Raw genomic sequence first — 18763 nt, forward strand, 5'->3', positions numbered from 1 at the left:
GTTTATCCTTACTATGGTAGATTTTTTAGTAAGTACTACTTGTAGTATTTCATGATACTACGATTTACGAATGCTAGAAAAACATGGTACTGGTAGAAAAACGTGCATGATACTATTAAATTTCGCCGTGTAATAAAGCATATTTTTTATACGGTAGAAATAGTCTCAAGTAGTCGATAATCCATATTGTGCCGCAAAAACACGCACATGTATATCGCAACATTACCTTATAGGATAACCTGTTTTGTCCTGTAAGCTCAAACGCTGCGTCGGAGTACTTTGACCGGAAGCTGCACGTTGGTTACGGAGCTTGGCAAAAAGACTAGCCAAGAGACTAGCTTAGTGCAGGAAACAGAATGTTTGCGGCGGCGAGGCGGTTCGAAATGACGAACCGACGATATCCAGCGCGGAAATGCGGCATCTGTATATTACAAGGAACATCCAGTGCCAACTACTACCTTTGTGAATAAGTTTTGATAACATGGGCTCAGTGGTTACGCCGCCTACATGGTAGGGTTACGCCGCCTAAATGGTAGTTAAATGGTGATGTATAGGTGTGTTTAAATATAAAACTGCCTTTAGCAAAAGGACGTAGCCAAAGGTTATGATCAATAAAAAATACAAATTCCATTATAAATCGATTTTATTGTTGCTGCTACAAAAAAGAACTTTGGGAACTGTGGCACTAAAATCTATACTTGGAGTAGTTTTTTTAAGGTTTTCATAGAATTCTGATAACGAAGCAATGGAAAATATGCCGTATGCTACAGGTCTGTACGTTTTGCGCCGCTGCCCTCTTAACCGCGAATATTTGTGTATACACATACTCGTTAAGGTGTGCTGTTAGACAAAGGAGGTGTGCGTGCGATTGCGGAGTGGCAACGTAGCAGAAGGGTGGGAAAGGTTATACATACGCAGCCTAATTGTCAACAAAATCGATGTCTCTGTATAGTCACCAAGGAAAATTCAAAACCCATCGTCCTACAAGCCGAATTACAACAATAATGCTCGAGCTCAGACAACTTTTTCTATCGTCCTCTGCAGTGTTAGTATTGCAAATACTGTAGTTCCAACACTGTATTCGGTCTACCAGTGCGGTGTGCAATGTGCATTACTTAATTAAAAATTAAAAATAATTAAATTATATATATAGCCTTCTGCATATGTACTACGCCTAAGTTTAATTTTAATTGAATGATACCGTATAGTCCGTACCTGTATTGTAAATGCCATTGCTTGCTGCACTTAAAGTGTTCACATATCTACGCACATACGTATGTACAAACCTGCACGGATTTTTTTCTGGCTTGGTGTAATTAATTGTAAGAATTAGTATCTGTTGTCAAAGTCATTTTTGCTGCTTGAGCCGATTATGGACACGCAGGCATACAGGCCGTGTTTGCGGCATCTTCAGTATCCCCGCGGGCAGATAGTTGTGCAGTTACATTGTCATCTGTTCTTCGTGGTGCGTTAACAGGCACAACGGTTGATTTAATAATGTTATTCTATCGGTTAATGCGGCCAGCGTTTTGTGAATGGCGAAAAGTATGCCATTCATAAAATTTTTATATATACTCTGCTGCAGATAGTTTGGCAGAAGCGCTTAATGAGGAAATATTTGACTGCACGCTTGCACAAAATGATATTCGTACAGTTCATTGTGCTTCTGCTTATTCTTGTGACGCTCAACTTATTTTCATTAATTTCGAAAAGGCTATGATTATTCTGGTAATTTGGATAATCCTGTATGGTGGACTCGCCTCGTATGTTATTGTGGATTTTACTGGACGTTTCATATTTTGCATTGCAGGCGTACTTATGGTTGTTCAAGGTTGCTCCGAATCATGAGTACGTCTGTGATGCATAATACCTAACTGTCATTCGAGCTTTGGTCGAATATTTCCTCTTTCCGTATTACGTCTCAGTATTCAAATTGTTCATGAAAGAAGTCGACATAATCTGTTTAACGCAGCATGCACGTGAACGTAAACGACTATATTACCTACATCCTGTAATCGATTCTAACGAGTAGCTAGATGAAAAAAATAATTAAGTAGTGGGACTTGTGCCGAACATTGCGGAATAAAAGTGACCTTTGTTTCTTCGGATAGTTCTCAGTCTGGACGTTACGTATATAGTGATATACCTACGCAACTGGTATCGTTAAGTACTAGGGTAGGTAGCCATTTCACCGCTATGGGATGGACTTATGAAGTTTTAATTTTTTATCATTCTTTGTGTATTAATTTTAGGCATGGATACTTCTGGCTAGAATTATTAAAAATTATTCTAATTCAATTCACGCATACGCTAAGGAGCATAGAAACTGTCGGTGAAATAGGCAAAAAATAATTTAGTTCGCAAAAGAAGGGTATTACAATACAGTAATACTTGTACATCTAGCACAATCCACGTTCGCGCTGGATTATGAATTGCACATACCTTGTTTAATGGCTCTCGGGCATATATATACCAGACGCTTGTTTGCCGAAATTTCATTCACAAATTGAGCCCATCCTTACCCTTCAGTTTTCATTCATAAAAAACCGCAGCCATATTGCTGTGTGTCGCTTATAATGCCGAGTCGCCGACATACAGGTGCGCTGAATTTGTCCCGGGGAAATAGGTCCTGTTTACTCTCGCTACTAAGCGTCCAAGGCCGTCCGGCGCATAACAAACCATAATAACCACGATGACTCATCCTACATTGATTGATAGCAGAAGCTATACTATGCTCGCAATTAAACCGAAAAAAAACTTACTGGCAGCGGAAACGCATCTTTCGCAAAAAGGCTTTGCGAAGTCTTCAAAATCTCTGCTGCATGTGTACGAGTATAACACATTTCTCCTACCGTGAGAAAACTTTAGCATAATAAAGCTAAAGTACAGTACTTTGAATTTTAAATAAATAGTTCCGTTCCAAACGTTTACTTGCAAAGCTGCTTACGCTCTTACATTTGATCCAAAAGATAAGCTCCAGAAAATTGTTCTTCAGCGGCACGCGCCTGCAGGTAACACCGAGTGACGGTTGCGTGCAAGGGTGATATAAAGAATAAATTTAAAGGGTTGTGCTTACATGCTACCAATCGCAACTTAACACAAAACAACTATGTAACGCAAAAGATGTTTGAGGCCAGTAAGACTTGCGTAATAAGTACAGAGTAGTAGTACATATAAGTTCATATGTGCAGCGCTCGCATCAAAATACTAATTTTTAGAAGTACTTTGCTCTAATATAGATATGCAAATTAACCGCTCGATTAGCCAAATGCCTATAATCACTTTGTACTGCGTTGGTTGAAGCTATTCAACTATTTATTACGGTAGGTGCGTATTTACTCTAATTTACTTGGTTTATTTGGTTATTCTTCCAGAAATTTACTGGTGCACATTGCATAGCTTTAGGCCCTAAATTAATTTTTGGTGAATAATGAAATCTGATTTTCTAAGCTTGTCGTAATTCTTTTACGGATTTTTAGGTCTTATATGAAGTTTTCGTCAATCCACAGGCCTTAAAACGAGGCTGTTGTGCGTGTTTTACTCGTGGAGCGGTTGCAGGTCATATCGGTATGTGACACCCTTTTCAAAACTTTTTCTGGTCCTCGTTATCCTCTTCCTGGCGCAGTACATCGGCATTGTGTAAGATTGTTCGCGCCCTTGCGACGGTTTGACGCACCTACGTACTGTCATCGGGAACGTTGTACATCGTGTGCACGTTGATGATCAACGCATATAGACGTTAATTTTTCCTGAATAATAACGCTCATTAAGGCTGTCTCCTGTATCCACTTATAAAAGGCGTTGTAAAAGAAAAAAACACAACTGCACTATGCATTTGCTTTATTCGACTGGCTGGTCGTTTTGAAAAAGCTCCACACGCTCGCTGCCAATAGATACTAACGAACTTGCTGCTAACAGTTGATGACGGCAGACTTTAGCTGCAGTTTTCGGCTTCAGTGACTCACGCCAGATATTTGTAGTTCCAAAAGGAGAACTTGGAAAATGCACGGTTCCAGGTGGATACTAGGAGTTCTTGAATATCGAAGATTATGACATCAGATCCGTTTGTTGGTAGCGTCAACGTGGGTATGTCCTGTGTGCTGTCTGCACACAAATTTTATCTCCTAGCTGGATGAAAAGGTAACGTTTTAGATACAGACGAGCGCTTTGGTGTTGGTTAGTAAAACCAGAAAACCTATACAGATCACTGCTCACAGCATGGGCAGGGAGCGGTAACGCCGTTGAGGAAAACGATAATATTTTAAAGCATTAAAATGGAGCAGATAACCAGATCTCACCAAATTTGAGGTGACCTTATTATCTGCTCCACCTGTTGACTTTGGGGTCTGCCGCAAGAAAAGGCCATATCCTATCGTTGGTACTTCCTCACTACAATGTTAGATGTTAGTGTAAAATTAGATGTGAATCCACCCTGCAGAGGCAACGATAGCGTTCATGACTGGAGAATAACGTTTCGTATAAGACACCACAGGCCGATTATCAATTGCAAGCAAACCCAGTCCGTTCTATTATCGTTAATTCAAACCATTACTTTACACGAGTTAAAACGCTTTTAGCAGAACCAAAGCCCATTAAACATTTCAGATTTCTCCACAGTGCCCATGACAGAAACCTCATTATCACGCTGTATAGTGTATACAGTCCGGTCAAGAGATCGCTGTATCTTACATGCGCCACAAAACGCCGCGTCCACCATATACATGCTCTGAATCGGTAAATATATTTGTGATGCGCAGGTCGCCTTGCCTTTTTTTGCGGCGCCAAAATGTTGCCTTATTGTCAATTACGTAAAAATTTGTTTTGATCATTTTCGTGAAACTGTGAACTACATGCAGTATCGGCGATCTTGAACTGTACCAACCACTATGACAATAAAGGCTGACACGCAGTATGCAAACCATCATTGCAGTCTCCTTCCACATCTTAAAAACCAACCCTTGTCACATGTAGAAAGTGCTTTAACAAAAGCCGGTTGCCATAAACGCAACCTCAGTCGACACTGCAAGCTTCGAACTCGCTAACTGTGTCGGCGATATGCTGCAGAGGTTGGTGGTCATTGTAGAAGGAAATTTCCCGTTCCGTCGCACTACCATGGTAAGTAAGTGTACGTTCATGCAAGGAAGTGCAAGTAGCTGCAAGTGCATCGTACGCCACTATGGTCAAGTTAGTGGAGGTTTTCAAGGAGAAATCCTACCTGTCATAAGTGTCTGCATAGCACTAAACTACCTAAATAGCTGTCAACTTTCGCGGTTACGCCAAACCCAGTCCCTTTGTTAGCGCTGCCATTACGAAGACGAATTCCGATAAAGTAGTGCCACTGGACGCCGGGCATATTGGCCTTATGCTGAAGTCCTCGATGTTTACTGGTAGATACGTCAAGAACATTTTATTACCAGTTAACATTGCGGAAAATGAGTTATTCTGGCTGTATAGTACCTGATGGGTAATGCCAACCGAATAAATTCAGGAACGTATGGTCGTGGTCAAGTGGTGTATGAGGACACGTCGGAGACGCTGCGATGCCGACAGTGTGCACATTCCCCCAAAAACCTGAGGGCGACAGTGTCCCCCAAAAACCTGAGGGCGGCCCTGTAAAATAATACTAAGCAAAAACTATTTGTGTAAAAGCATGGATCTAATTAGTCATTCAAACGATCGCGACGAGGCATGGGGCTGCCAGTTGATACTTGGCATACGGTGGCAATACAGTTAATGGTAACAATATCGACTACTACTTGTATAGCAAATTATCGCACCGGGTGAGGCTCACTGCGGTCACACAAAGCTTGTCAAGCGTATTGGCTGATTACTCAAGGGACCACTAGCTACGCACCAGCCATACGGCGAAAACGTAATACGACTCTCACCATTACACCGAAAAGAAATCTTTGTTACACAGCACCACACCAACAGGCGGTCCAGCCATTATAAAAATTTCTCCTTCCCTTTGCTAAATGATCTGTTGTAAATCTTTAACCGTGACCTCGCTACACTGAGAGCAAAGAATGTCAAAACTAATGTTGTGGCTAGACGCATATACTGTTACATAAAGTGATAAAGCGTAACGGAATCGAATATAATTCCTGTTCGACCTCTTGAATCCAAACCGGCTCCGGTGGGGGTTGCAGGCACTGCTAATCAGGCCACCAGAGCTTCCTGTTCTTAATCTAACAAGGCCCTCCTTTCATCCGCCAATTGGCCTGGTGTTTACTCATGTCAACATTTATGACTCCGGAGATCACCGCATGACTTGTGTTTCCCAACTTCAACACCGAAATCAGCATATCTAACAATCGCTCTTGTTCGTCAACACGGGATCACCACAGCTTGACGTGTATTGATCACATTGTGACGCTTGTTTGTATATTTTCCTGATATCATATATACAGGTTATGACGCCCCGCTGATAGCGTCCGTTGTGATGTGCTTGTACACAATCAATTTAATGAAAATTTGCTTATTATGCAATAGTAATAAAGTGAAGTGCGTCTCTAGTTACATTATGCACGCGAAGATCGATGCGGTGAATCGATCTACGTATATGCAGATATACATAACATACTGGAAGAGCGATAAATACTCTTGGTTTACGATCAAATCGTCATTATTATCTGCATTCTATGGCTTTCAAATAGGCCAACAATATCGTTTCCCTCCTAACACAGATGAATAGTTGTGTTTCCGCGTTCTTCGGTGAGCTGAGGAAGAAGAGCGATTAAGAGCCCGTTATCCTGCGATCGCTGAAGTAGAGGAACTGCGTAATCGGAAGTACAGCGCAAGCAGCACAGCGCTTGTATATGTGGGGGACCGGGAAGCCTCTCGTTATACGCGTACGCCAATCAGATCAACGCACGCATCCCAACCGCGCCAGCCCATTGTCAGATTTGGCACCGGAGATTACAACTTTACGCAGCACGCAACATTTCCTGTGTGTATCTATGTGCTGTGGCCCTGTGCACGGCACCGCTGGGATCGTTTCACGACCGGGACAGCCGGATATTATTACACCGTGATCTATCGACGCGCGCCCACACACACTGTACCTCTTGCTGATGTAAAGTCAACCGTTGGGCTTTGTCACCAACTGCCAATTCCCTATTCTCTGCCGATTGTGCACGGTTGAGTTCAGAATAAATTGCTTATAACCAAGGTGTGGTGGTGCGAAAAAAGCGAATAGTGTTAATTCCTGACAGCTTATACTGAGCGGACAGTACACCTGTGACCTTTGAGAAGCTAGCGCGCCCGGCTGGATGCGTTTACGTCCGGCCAACGCGTTTACGCCGCGCATCATGACCTCCACCAGTTTCCACCGGTTAACCGTCGTATTCCTCATCGGTTTTCTTGATCGTTAAGGCCAATGCGATGGATGATGCCAGCATGTCGCATATACGGAATAAAAGGTCACCGACTGACGCTTCGCCTAAAGCAGGTGTGTAGGTGTCCTTCTCTGTTAAGTAGAATTAGCCAGAAACTCTTTGCCGCATGGTTCTGGAAATTAATAAGTTACGGATATTTGACACTTGAGTCAGATGTGCTCGGTAGTAGTCAGTAGTGCATGATCGTGGGTGTAATACGCAATCCTATATATGGCCCAGTAGATGCCAAGATATTACGAGTATATGCCGAGATCGATAAATTTTCCTTCCGTTTCCTTTATTTATTGCAGCATCCGGTTGACGGAAAACCATTAAATTGTCCTGTAAATAAAAAAAATGCATGCAAAAGTATTTTGAAGCGTTGAATTCTTTAACGACTGTAAATTTTCCACGTTTTATGCTTTAATTGTGGACAATTCGCGATCGAGTTAAGCTAAGTATTTAGCCCATTGTTAATAAGTATCAGTACCATCTACTTTGTAGCATTTGTGCAGCATCATAAAGTAACGAAAAACATAATGTAACAATGCAAAATCTGATGTACGCTTGCAAGAAATGTAAACTGCATGTACTACTAATTTTATATTATTTTTAAACTCAGAATTCGAATAAGATAATTATACGTAGCACGACGTCGGGTAGGGGCTCTTCCATTCCTAAAACATTCCTATTGCATTCTCCATTCGCCATCGACCCAAGGTCGTGTTTGCTTTGTTCCAAACCGTCTTATCGATACCGAGGCTAATTGAGGCAACATAACACTAAGAAAACAACATTTGCAATTTTACCCTTCAGACGTGTCGTCATGTTAGTTCCAGTCGCAGTTCTGCTGAAACGGCCACCGCCAACGGTAAATGAACACAATGATGAAAATTCGAAAGAAATTCTCTGAGTCAGGAGTTCTACTTTGTTTTTAATTGCTTTCTGCTGGTACCGTTGAATATACATTCTTGTAACAGAAACATTTTTCCCATTTCAGCGGCATTAGAAAATGCAAAAAACATCAGCAGTCAGATTTGAAAGCTTACTTTATTAATTTGAATTAATTTTTGTATTAATTTTGTTAAAACTTTCACAAAAAAGGTTTTAAGTTTTTTCGGTGTGCTTTATCTCGTGTTTCCAGTTTATAGCAGTGTCGCTTGGTTATGGCTGATTTGTCGTCTCTGACAATAGGTTTATCCAATTTGGCCAGTGTAATCATCGCCTGCCTCTGTAAGTCTTAGCCGGTAATCTCTCAATCGGATTCTGTGTGAAAAAAGGGTTGGTTCTTTAATTGATAACGGATGATTTGACAGTTGAAATTACTTGGGCTAAAACGCTAACAGTAAGCATCTGCATCCGCATCCAAAGCGCATATGTTTGAATTACCCAGATAGTGCTGCCGGGCGTTGCCACGCCGGTGTATTTGTTATTTCCGATATTGCTGCGTGCGTCATAGCCAATGCCCATGCCTCCGTGAAGGATGTAAATCCCCAACAGGCTACTAGACGTTTTCCCATTTATCCTGATTGGGTGTACAGTATTATAGAGCTGGCCTTGGCACCCACGAGCCATGTAATCGGTAATCTCTGATTACAACATTATTATCAGTCTGGTCATTCCGTGAAGATTCTGCGGTATCTTTCCACCCGATCAATCCTTTAAATCCGGGAAGTTTTTTCACTGCGCGGGAAATGAATTAAAATTCTCGCAGCTTCCGCCTTGCAGCGTGACCACTGCGACGCCGCATGCTGAACAATGCCAGCTGATTTATTCATAGAGACAGGGCGCAGTGTAGTGATGCGTAATGTCCTTCATAGATTACTATGGACTGTGAAATGGTGAAATATTCATAGGAAATTATCGGGTAATGTGGTCGTGTGTATTCTGTTAACTTTAGTGGGTCTGTCATACCAGAACGACAGTTGTGTGAGAATGGTTAATAAAATTTTCATCTGGAGTAAAGTTAAACCTAACAAATGATGACATTAATATGCTACTTTTCCTGGCAATAAACAACACACTTAAAATAAATGAAGGCACGTGTCACACTTGATCGATATATGAAGAATAGACTGCGTCTAACAATAGGCTGCGCACCCATTTGTAGAATGCATCACTCTAGCAACCAGACGCAAGATCTCGCTAAATGATCCCAGATATCTTTGAATTATCAATTAGTATCTGATCATGTGCCGCGTGACATCGTCTTTACGTTTTTAAATAACAAAATGAGTACAAAAGCGGTTGTACCGAAACAGGGCATGCCGATGACCTTTAGCGGAGCTCTGTTCTACACATATATACAGAAGTTAGTAACGGATATGGCTGATATGACAATATAAAGCTTGCTGTTGTTTCCTGTTTCGTTTGTTTTCACCATACTAGGCGTTCAACGTGGCAGTTGCGCGTATTCTAATTCGATGAGGGCAATTGCAGGCGAGGATGCAAGTAAATCCATACAGCCTCCCCCCGAGGTAGTCCACAGCCTTCTCGACACCATGGACGAGAGTGACTGGACCGACATGGACCCTTACAACATCGATCGCAATACCTTTCCCCGCTATTTCAGCGAGCCGGTGCACGTGGCCCGTAAACGTGCCGACAACGATGATCTCACCGACAGCAGTGCCAGCAACCAACAGCTGCGCCTACGCTTCGGCCGCAGCGGTGTGCGGTTGCGCTTTGGGCGCAGTGACCCGCCCATGCTGCGTTTCGGCCGCGGTGATCCGCCGATGCTACGCTTTGGCCGACCAGATCCGTTGATGCTGCGCTTCGGCCGAGAACCCCATATGCTACGGTTCGGCCGCGGTGACCCCGTCATGCTGCGGTTCGGGCGGGATCCGTTGGTGCTTCGCTTTGGGAAATAAGACGGGATGGTAAGGGGATTCATAACGTGTGAATAAACGAATCGACCCAGTTCTGGCGGTGGCTCGTTGTTGAATAATGCAAAAGCTTGTGTGTGCTATGTGGCGAATTATCCGAGCGCGTTCACCCTTCCTTGCAGCTTTTATAGACATTTTTGCAGCAACCATTAAGTAATTAGTACTAAATGATTTGTTTTACGCGACACAGCAGTTTGGCACTGGCGTTTACGTATGAAATTTGTTTAGATGATCTCATTATCAGTTGGTAGTCGATGGCATGTGTGGTTTCGTGGCTTTCAAACCGGAGTCGCTGTTAAAATTAAAAGTGTATAAAATTTAATGTGGTGTATCTTCAACAATTATTGTGTGCATGTATAGTTTTAATAAGCAATAACCAACACATCCAAAAACAGCAACATGTGTCGAATAGGGTATTTAAATAAGGATCGAGACCCTACACGTACTGTATATACTACAGGTAAGTATTCTGAAAGTATCGCTATTATATATTTTGTAATTCAGATTAAACCCATGTGCGTATAATATGTAAATTTAATTTCGTATTCCATAATTATCGATTTCTGAGCCCAGTGCCGCGAACATTTGAACAGCAGCCTAACATGGATTTGTATATCTCGGACAGCCAACTTTACAAGAGGTCTTGTAACGCAAAAGGCCGTACACTTGATCATTACGATATTACAGTATTCAAAGTTTTGATTTCTTAGATTTTCTAGGTACGGTACTTCATGCTCTTAGATTTCTTAGCTTCCTTAGACCTCGCCCACGTGACGGCGTTATGCAATATGTTGGCACGTACTGTACATATGCATGTACTGGACAGGACAAGGTAACAAAGCCGGAAGCCGTGCCGCGTTTACCCAAAGCTACATATCTGCCACCAAGCGGTAACGCTTGCATGCAAAATATTCTAAATTTGATGATATCAGCAATATGCGGTCGCCAATGGATGGTCAGCAGTGCTGCACTAACCATAAGCACGGGCATAATACTGTAGTTGGCGGATTCGGCCATGGCCAGCTTATCAATCTTCACTTCCTCCTTCTTCACCGTAATCAGCGCCTCTGACAATGAGGATACTGCACCTACTCCTACCGTGCAAGATAAAACTCGGCATACAGTTATTTGCTTATGCAAAAAATGATGTTATCAATTCAGCGTCTTATAACGGAAACGTGTAAGAAACAACCTCGTGCAAGTGCAAAACTCTATCGTTGCAAAGAAATACGATACAACCAGAGTTCCCTAGTTGAAACAAAACGAAAATGAATACGGACGAAGACATCAGCTGGCCATGGTTACAAATAGGAGCAGTAACAACACTATATACGGTATTAACCAAATATTGCTGTTACTGCCTTTTCTCCACAGCATCAACTGTCGACCGCATCCGTTTCGGCATCGCGCCGATCCCGTATCATCGCCGTCGTGCTCTCCAGTGTGATGAGGTCATACGAGTACGGTGTAAGCGTGATCGGCGTTAAAAAGGGCACCAAGGTAATGGGAGTGGCTACGGTTATTGATAGGAGTAGACCCCCAGTCCCGCTGGTAACCGTGGCATCCGTGTCGGCTGGAAGAGGGTGTAGGAAGACTAATGGAGGTATTGTGCCCAGTATCAAAGCCAAAACGATAAGCATGCAGCGGGGACAAACCATTTTAGCGATTGGACGCATAATCGGACTTGAAGCAAAAATTACTTACTAAACTACGCGGAAATCTTTCATGCAAGCAATAGAGGGCCTAACGTTCTTGTGGAAAACATACAGGATTTGTGATTTAATGATAAGACATGTTGTCGGCTGTATTTGTTGACGTAAGATTGTATCGTCCTTGTTTGCTCCGATAAGTTGTGTTTTATCTAAGGACATCAGAAGGTAAGGTCCGATGCACTCAAGTTTGCGATTAATCGCGGACTGGTCATCTACCGGTAGCACTAGTGCTGCTGTAAATTATGTACTTAGCGTATGGACAACTGTAGGCAATGCGCTCGAGAGGAGTAAACGAATTCAGTGAATGTAGTCACAATAATTATGGGCCAAAAATAAGTTTGCGAGATCCGTGTTTGGCCGTTTTAACATTTACACTTTAGGATGATTGGTGGTAAACGTGGCGAAACATTAGAAGTGCTAGTACAAGTTCAGAATTTGGCGAAGACGTTACCTGCTAAAGCTGCTTTTACCTAACTAATCTCTAGTAGACGTAAAGTTTCGACGATAACCGGCTGTGTGACCGCAACTACAGAAAGAAAATTTTTATAGATTTTTTAGTTGACTTATGGCTGGCCACAGAATTTGTCGTGTAGTCACACTTTCAGGCATCTGCATCATACAGTCACACCATACATATACGAAACCAAACGTTTTGTATAACAATGATCAGCAATTTGGCATGAACTGGCATTTTAGCACATCTTCACCTTCCGCGACTGATAAAACAGAGAAAACAGCAAATTAAGTAAGACAGGTACGCAAATACTACCTCAAAATACATTGATGTTTTGGCACGCAAGCGAATAGAAAAAGGACTGCTATGCAGCGCCGTGTAAGAATTCCGAGTTTTCTCCAAATACTGCGACAATTTTATCTTTATAGCGCTCAACGTTCTTCCGTAATATGTCCACACAGGGACCCATGAGCCGTTCAAAAGCTTTCGAATCCAAAAACGCCAGCTTCGTACCGTCAGCTGTAAGTTATACGAAAATTTATATCACTACAGCATTCGACCGCTCATTAGTAGTTTAGAAAATAATTCAGATATATAGGTATAACGATCGAAGTACTTTACAGTGCGATGAACGACTAGAATCGGCAAGTGTTGCCGTAAACACGCTCTGATGGGTACTCTAGGTGGAATGTTTACAAAACGCTATGTATGGCGCTACATAGAGTACAGTACGTATGTTAAAACGTGTGTTAAAGGGCAGTTACCCTACTGAAGCGATTTTGTTGTTGTCACTACATGAAGTTCTCCGACAACTTTCAGATGCAGTTTTATATTTAGAATTCTGTCCCACAACGCCGTATATATTGACTTAAATAAAACATTCTATCTGCCAATAGTCCTGCCAAAAGAAAAAATGAAACTGAAGATGACACAACTTTAAAGTACCTCTTATTTTATAACTCAACTTCAGTCTAAGAAGTTTTTGTAAATGGATGTTGATTAAGTAATAACATCAGAGATGGTGCTGTACAGTTCTTTGTACGTTTTCGTTTTGTAGTTTTTTTACAGGAATATCAGCAAATAGAATGTTTTCAGTGAGCGCATTAACGCATTTTTTTATTAACCGTATCGTAGCTGAAATAACGTAGTACTGCTAATTACGAGTGTTTTTACTAATTCGTCGCTCGCGTGATTGAATTACTTATTTCACAGAGACAAAGATCTTTATAATCCTATATTTATATTCTTAGGTTCTTAATTTTTCTTCTTTATATTCATATTCTTTTAAAACTTTAAATATTTTAACGATTGTGAAGTGAGATCGCGTGAGCATTTTTGGTTGTTTGAATGGTTGTTTGAATAAAGGGCGTGCTATTTTGTATTAAGTACTACAATATGCACGTACCGGCTGCGGTAACAGTGGCAGCGCGAGGCTGTCCGGCAATCAGCGCCAGCTCACCCACGTACTGTCCCGGTCCAGCACGACCCACTTCTTGGTCGTTGCCATCTTCGTTACGCGTGCACACGACCTCGCCGGATTCCACAAAGTACATCCCATCGCCCTGATCACCTGTGCGATAAAACAGAAACTGAACAACGTTGCGCATTTCACTTCGACAATAAGTATCTGTACAACAATACAAGTCGCGCAAGAACAATTGCGGGTGTACAGAAGTGACCTATAATTTTGGTAAAGAGCAGATTTACGGGGCGTTTAGTCAGAATCACCATGCATCAAAAGTTTTCCGGGAGCATTGCTTTATACTGTAAAGATTGCAAAGCTATGCACCAAGAAATTCACTGGTGCACAAAATGACCACATTTAAACTATCGCATAACTCCCAATATTAATGTAGAATTGTTTACAGTTCGTTTACTCAGTCAGCTACGAAAGTGGGAATAGGTGTGTACTTTTATCAAGGAAATGTTACCTTGTTTCATGACAACCTCGCCAAGATTGTATTTTCGTGGCACCAGTGCGTCGCACACGTTCTGCTTCTCATAATCATGCAGATCAGCCAAAAAGTCCACTTTCTCCATTAGCGACATGTACAATTTCCGCTTCTCGTAGGCGCCGCGGACGATAATGCGTTTAAATGTCTCCCTGTCCTGCAATTGATGACTTCCGTTATGCCACACCAAAAGCAAAACACGTCCGGTTCCCTTACCAACGCCCATAGTTTGCCGGCAGTGCGGGCCCGCACCGTGGCCGCCCGTGGCTGATTGTACATCAGCGCCAATTCACCGAAACTGCCGCGGTTGACGTACTCTGTCACTTTGGTCAGTTCTCCGTTGACCTTTGCGAAACAGTCGAATTCACCCTCTTCGATAACGTAGAAGTGTTCGGCTTTTTCGTCATCGATCTTGATGACCTCCTCCCCGGCTTCCACTTTGACCTGTACATGGTAAATAATGCGTGAAAACCAACAATAATTTCGTTAACTGGTTGGATAGTGCAGTTGCAATTTTACCTCTTCTAACGCATCGATGACCTTTTTCAGGTGATCTTCGTCAAGGGATCGGAAGAGCAGCACCTCTTTGACTGCCTCCTTTACGCGGTGCAGCTGCTCCTCGCTTTTGGGAAAGACTTTATCTGGCACGTCGGACTCAGCGGCTGGATCGTAACCTGTGTTAAGAAATGCACACAGTATTCGACGCACACAGTATTCTTACTTATAGTATACACAGGAAATTATGTCTATAATTCTGAGTTAAAAAATACTACAGCATTTTATAGACCATGTTCTAGCAAGTGCAAAACTTAAATGGAGAATAAACTGGAATGCAATTTGTTCTCCGGTATTCAAAGGTACCGAGGCGTGAATAATCGGGAGTGCTTACGCAAATGCTCATGCAATGTAGCAGTTAACTCGTGTGCAGCTACCGGAAGCAACAATAAAAGTGTGCACTATCTGCTCACTATAGCGCATTAACACAACCCTCATAGATGCTCACTTTCAGCGGATACCGCTTGCCGTCGTGATTCCAGCTGAGCGTCCTTGGGGGCCTCTTGGGGATTTTCCGCATGATGCTCTGTGCAGGGGATCAATCATCAGTTTCTAGCAAAAACATGCCGCGATCTAATTTCACCACCCACTTACGATTAACCGAAGTGGACGATTTGCCCGGCTGCAACTGATTGGCAGATTTCGCTTCCTTGGCATGATCCGTGGCCTCCAGTGTTGTCCTCGATTTGTTCTGGTCCGCTTCCAACGTCGTCCGAGATTTCCCGACATCCATCGTGCTCTTGGACTTTCCGTAGTGTCCGGCAGCGTCCAGCGTTGTCCGACTGGGACCGTGGGCTTCCTCCAGCGTACTCCGCGATTTGCCTTCCTCCAGCTTGGATTTGGCAGGTTCCGGAGCTGCCTCCAGCGTGGTTCGCGATTTGCCGGCTGCGTCGAGGGTGGTGCGGGATTTGGCGTCCACGGACGAGGCTGCCGGTTCCGCAGGGTGCTGCCGACTGGGAGCGGCGTCGAGAGTGTTGCGCGATTTCGATTCGGCGAGGGTTGAGGCTTGGGGATGGGGCGGTTCGTGGTGAGCAGTGGATTCGGAATGGCTCATCTAATCATCAGATATCTTTGAAATCAACGACTAGACGCTTCACGCTAAAACATAGTTCGTATAAAAACATTCCTTGCATGTTGACCACGACGCTTGTAAATAGCGAATGCTGTTTTCGAATTAATTCCGATGCACCGTGAAAACACCACACTAAGCCGGTATGCCAATGCTCGTATGTCGACAGCTGTACAATGTAACGACCAGCGCTGACGGAAGTATTCAAAATAAATATTTTAGATTTATTTTTGAATGGAATAAATTGCGGCGAAACGATAAAATTGGAATGCGTCGAATGCACAGCTGAATGCAGCGATCAAGCGCTGACGGAAGCCATTCCAGGAAACAACGGGGGAGCTATTTTTACACTCTATATGAAGCCGGACGAATTGATCACACCGCACAGAAGCAGCAGAGTGGGAGAGAGAAATATGAATAGGGAGATTAAGGATAGTACAAAGTGCCGACAAACACAATATGCCGGAAATTGCTTAATGCGCAATTACGCGATGCTCACTTGTCAGGGTTAAGTGTTAACCACAAGGATTAAGCGGCCGTAGATTAAGCAGGTTAACGAAAGCAGTGCATATTCACTTACATCCTGTCCGGAGCGGGCACCCGCCGCCGACGGGACACGGCTGGGCACGCTCCTGACCTCCGTCCCGCTGGGCTGCCGGTCTGCGTCGCGCTGGGCGTCCAGGGTGGTCCGTGAGGCAGCGGGCGTCAGAGAGCGCTCCGATTTGCTGGCATCTAGATTCTGGCCGGATTTGGCTGATTCCGGCCGATCCTGGGAGGAGGGGCGCACGACAAGGGTGGTCTGGGAACGCCCAGCTCGCTGCTCCTCGGACAGGGGAAGAGTGGTGCGGGATTGTGCGGGGGCGATGGCGCTACCCACGGGTTCCAGTGTAGATTTCGACGGCGCTTTATTGTTGATGTTGGTGGCCGCTGGAATGCACGCATAACACATTTATATCTTACATTCCGACGGCAATCTATGATCAATGAGACAGGCAATCAAAGGAGTTGTGCGTGCCGACCCCATCAGACCCGGGATAAATTGGATTACGTGCGCCGGCAGATGGGTTGGCGGGAAAGTAAGGAGGACGGCAGCGGCCGATCAATAAACAATAAGTCACGAGGCCAAACGCGTTAGCGCGCCTGACGATGGTTGGCGCTCTCTCGCTGGCGACTGCAGTCAGCTGAGGAGAGATCCACACGAAGGTATGAGCGAGATAGGAGTCAATTGCTTGAGCGGGATGCCCGCGCTGACACTGGGGATGGCCATAAGGGAGTCCCACAAGATTCCCTTCATAATGGATGTATCGCACGTATGCGCCGATAATCCGATAATTTGCATGCTAAGACATGCAAGCAAGGCGCGTGGGATGCCGGCAGCTCGTGAAAATTGCCGGTGCGCATGCAACCGTTTCCCTGTATAGATATGTTCCAGGGTGTTTTTTTCGACCGACATACCGGTAACCGGTATCAAAGCACATTAGGTTGTTGCACGAACATGAACCGTTCTAAGACTATTTCAGTAATTCAGTAAGTAAATCCAGTTTGATTGTTCTGTTGAAAATTTGCAGAGTAAATTTTGAGTAGCGCATAAAAAACACAAGGTCAACTGTACAACGAATAAAAGGGAACATTCCCTGTGGTGTAGAGGTGCGGTTAAATAAACATGTGTATTACTTGTGCAGCTTTAGCGGCAACGTTTTGTACTGTAGTGATTCGTTTGGGTGCTGCTTGCCACTAGTTTTCGAAAATCAGGACCCTTGTGCTACGGTTCACCCCAAGAGAATTTTCTCAGAGCCAGACCTTGTTATCGCTAACGAACCCATTTGGGTGGAGGGAAATTGCAATTAACCGGGGAATTATGCCTTACATTTGGCGCTTTCTGCCAGCTCGTTGCGTGACGCTTTCTGGCCAGGCGATGGCTGTTCGGCTTTCCGTTGTTCCTGAGAATAAAATCAGGATATATGGCAAGGTCACAACTCTACTTCCCTATTATTCATTTTATGTACATTTGGATAACTACAGAAATAGGGGCGAAAACAAGCAGTTTTGCGTGTCGCGCGCATTGTACAAATTTATAGCTTTTTCCGCCAACTCAAAATTTAAATTACTGCCTTTGAGCGTCAACTATTTTTAACCCGGGTAGCGCAACAACTGTAATTATAAATCAACGGAAAATTACATCCCTCGCTCGTGTCCCTTTCTCACCTCCTCCTTCAGCGCCCGTGTGAACCAGTCGACGGCGAAACGGAGAAACTGATCCTGCTCCACGCGTCCACTGTACACAGCGCGTATTACATGTCACAACTGACGCACACACGTGGACACATTTAGACCGCCAAGACGACGGCAGCGCAATCATCATTTACCGTAGCACGGCCACCACGAAATCCTGCAGGATTTCCTTGGCGCCATTGGGCAGGCTGCGCTTGGATTTCGTCGGGGCTTTGGCTGCATTCGACATGGCCGCTGTCTGGGGAATTGCACACACAGTAAAGGGAGAGGAACTGCACACGTGATAACGAGCGAAAGATCAAAAGAAACGCCTTGGCGTGATAATTTAATCGGCCACTTTGCTACTTGCCGCGGGATAGTCAGTTTGCATGAAGGCCGCACGGCTGTCCTGGCCGAAGCGGGGATTTTTTTCCCGGACGACGTGTAGTACGGTGTCGGAATACTACGATGAAAAGGGGAAATACTTCAGAAATCTAGATGTACCGCATCCTCTTGTTATACTGTACTTCAGTTATTGAAATATGCTGA

General features: G+C 43.8%; 2 protein-coding genes across 4 annotated transcripts; one reads left to right on the forward strand and one right to left on the reverse strand.

The window, feature by feature from the left end:
• The first annotated feature begins 6618 nt into the window (after window positions 1-6618).
• Window positions 6619-10602, forward strand: LOC129600100 (FMRFamide-related neuropeptides-like). Its single transcript, XM_055498499.1, has 2 exons — window positions 6619-7450; window positions 9816-10602. The coding sequence occupies exons 1-2, from the start codon at window positions 7384-7386 to the stop codon at window positions 10244-10246; spliced, it is 498 nt and encodes a 165-aa protein (XP_055354474.1). The 5' UTR covers window positions 6619-7383; the 3' UTR covers window positions 10247-10602.
• Window positions 10603-12500: 1898 nt separating this feature from the next.
• Window positions 12501-18754, reverse strand: LOC129600096 (cAMP-dependent protein kinase type II-alpha regulatory subunit-like). Of its 3 annotated transcripts, none has more exons than XM_055498491.1 (12): window positions 18581-18754; window positions 18370-18469; window positions 18209-18278; window positions 17871-17943; window positions 16584-16930; window positions 15529-15988; window positions 15383-15460; window positions 14899-15053; window positions 14596-14823; window positions 14359-14536; window positions 13833-13997; window positions 12501-12946 (listed from the first exon to the last, which is right to left on the reverse strand). In XM_055498491.1, the coding sequence occupies exons 1-12, from the start codon at window positions 18603-18605 to the stop codon at window positions 12792-12794; spliced, it is 2034 nt and encodes a 677-aa protein (XP_055354466.1). In that variant the 5' UTR covers window positions 18606-18754; the 3' UTR covers window positions 12501-12791. The 3 variants fall into 3 exon arrangements, with proteins under 3 accessions (XP_055354466.1, XP_055354465.1, XP_055354467.1); XM_055498490.1 differs by having other exon boundaries at window positions 18370-18473; window positions 18585-18753; XM_055498492.1 differs by having other exon boundaries at window positions 18585-18737.
• Window positions 18755-18763: the final 9 nt, after the last annotated feature.

Source organism: Paramacrobiotus metropolitanus, unplaced genomic scaffold (assembly GCF_019649055.1).
Source record: "Paramacrobiotus metropolitanus isolate TYO unplaced genomic scaffold, Prichtersi_v1.0 Parri_scaffold0000164, whole genome shotgun sequence".
Classification (NCBI taxonomy): Eukaryota; Metazoa; Tardigrada; class Eutardigrada; order Parachela; family Macrobiotidae; genus Paramacrobiotus; species Paramacrobiotus metropolitanus.

Excerpts from the sequence above, each read along its gene's own strand:
- LOC129600100 (XM_055498499.1), top strand. The coding sequence starts at position 7,384 with ATGGATGATGCCAGCATGTCGCATATACGGAATAAAAGGTCACCGACT. Across the intron at positions 7,451-9,815 it reads TGACGCTTCGCCTAAAGCAG|GCGAGGATGCAAGTAAATCC; the intron begins GTGTGTAGGTGT and ends GGGCAATTGCAG.
- LOC129600096 (XM_055498491.1), bottom strand. The coding sequence starts at position 18,605 with ATGCAAACTGACTATCCCGCGGCAA. Across the intron at positions 18,279-18,369 it reads TTCGTGGTGGCCGTGCTACG|TGGACGCGTGGAGCAGGATC; the intron begins GTAAATGATGAT and ends CGCTGTGTACAG. Across the intron at positions 13,998-14,358 it reads CGAGGTTGTCATGAAACAAG|GTGATCAGGGCGATGGGATG; the intron begins GTAACATTTCCT and ends TTTATCGCACAG.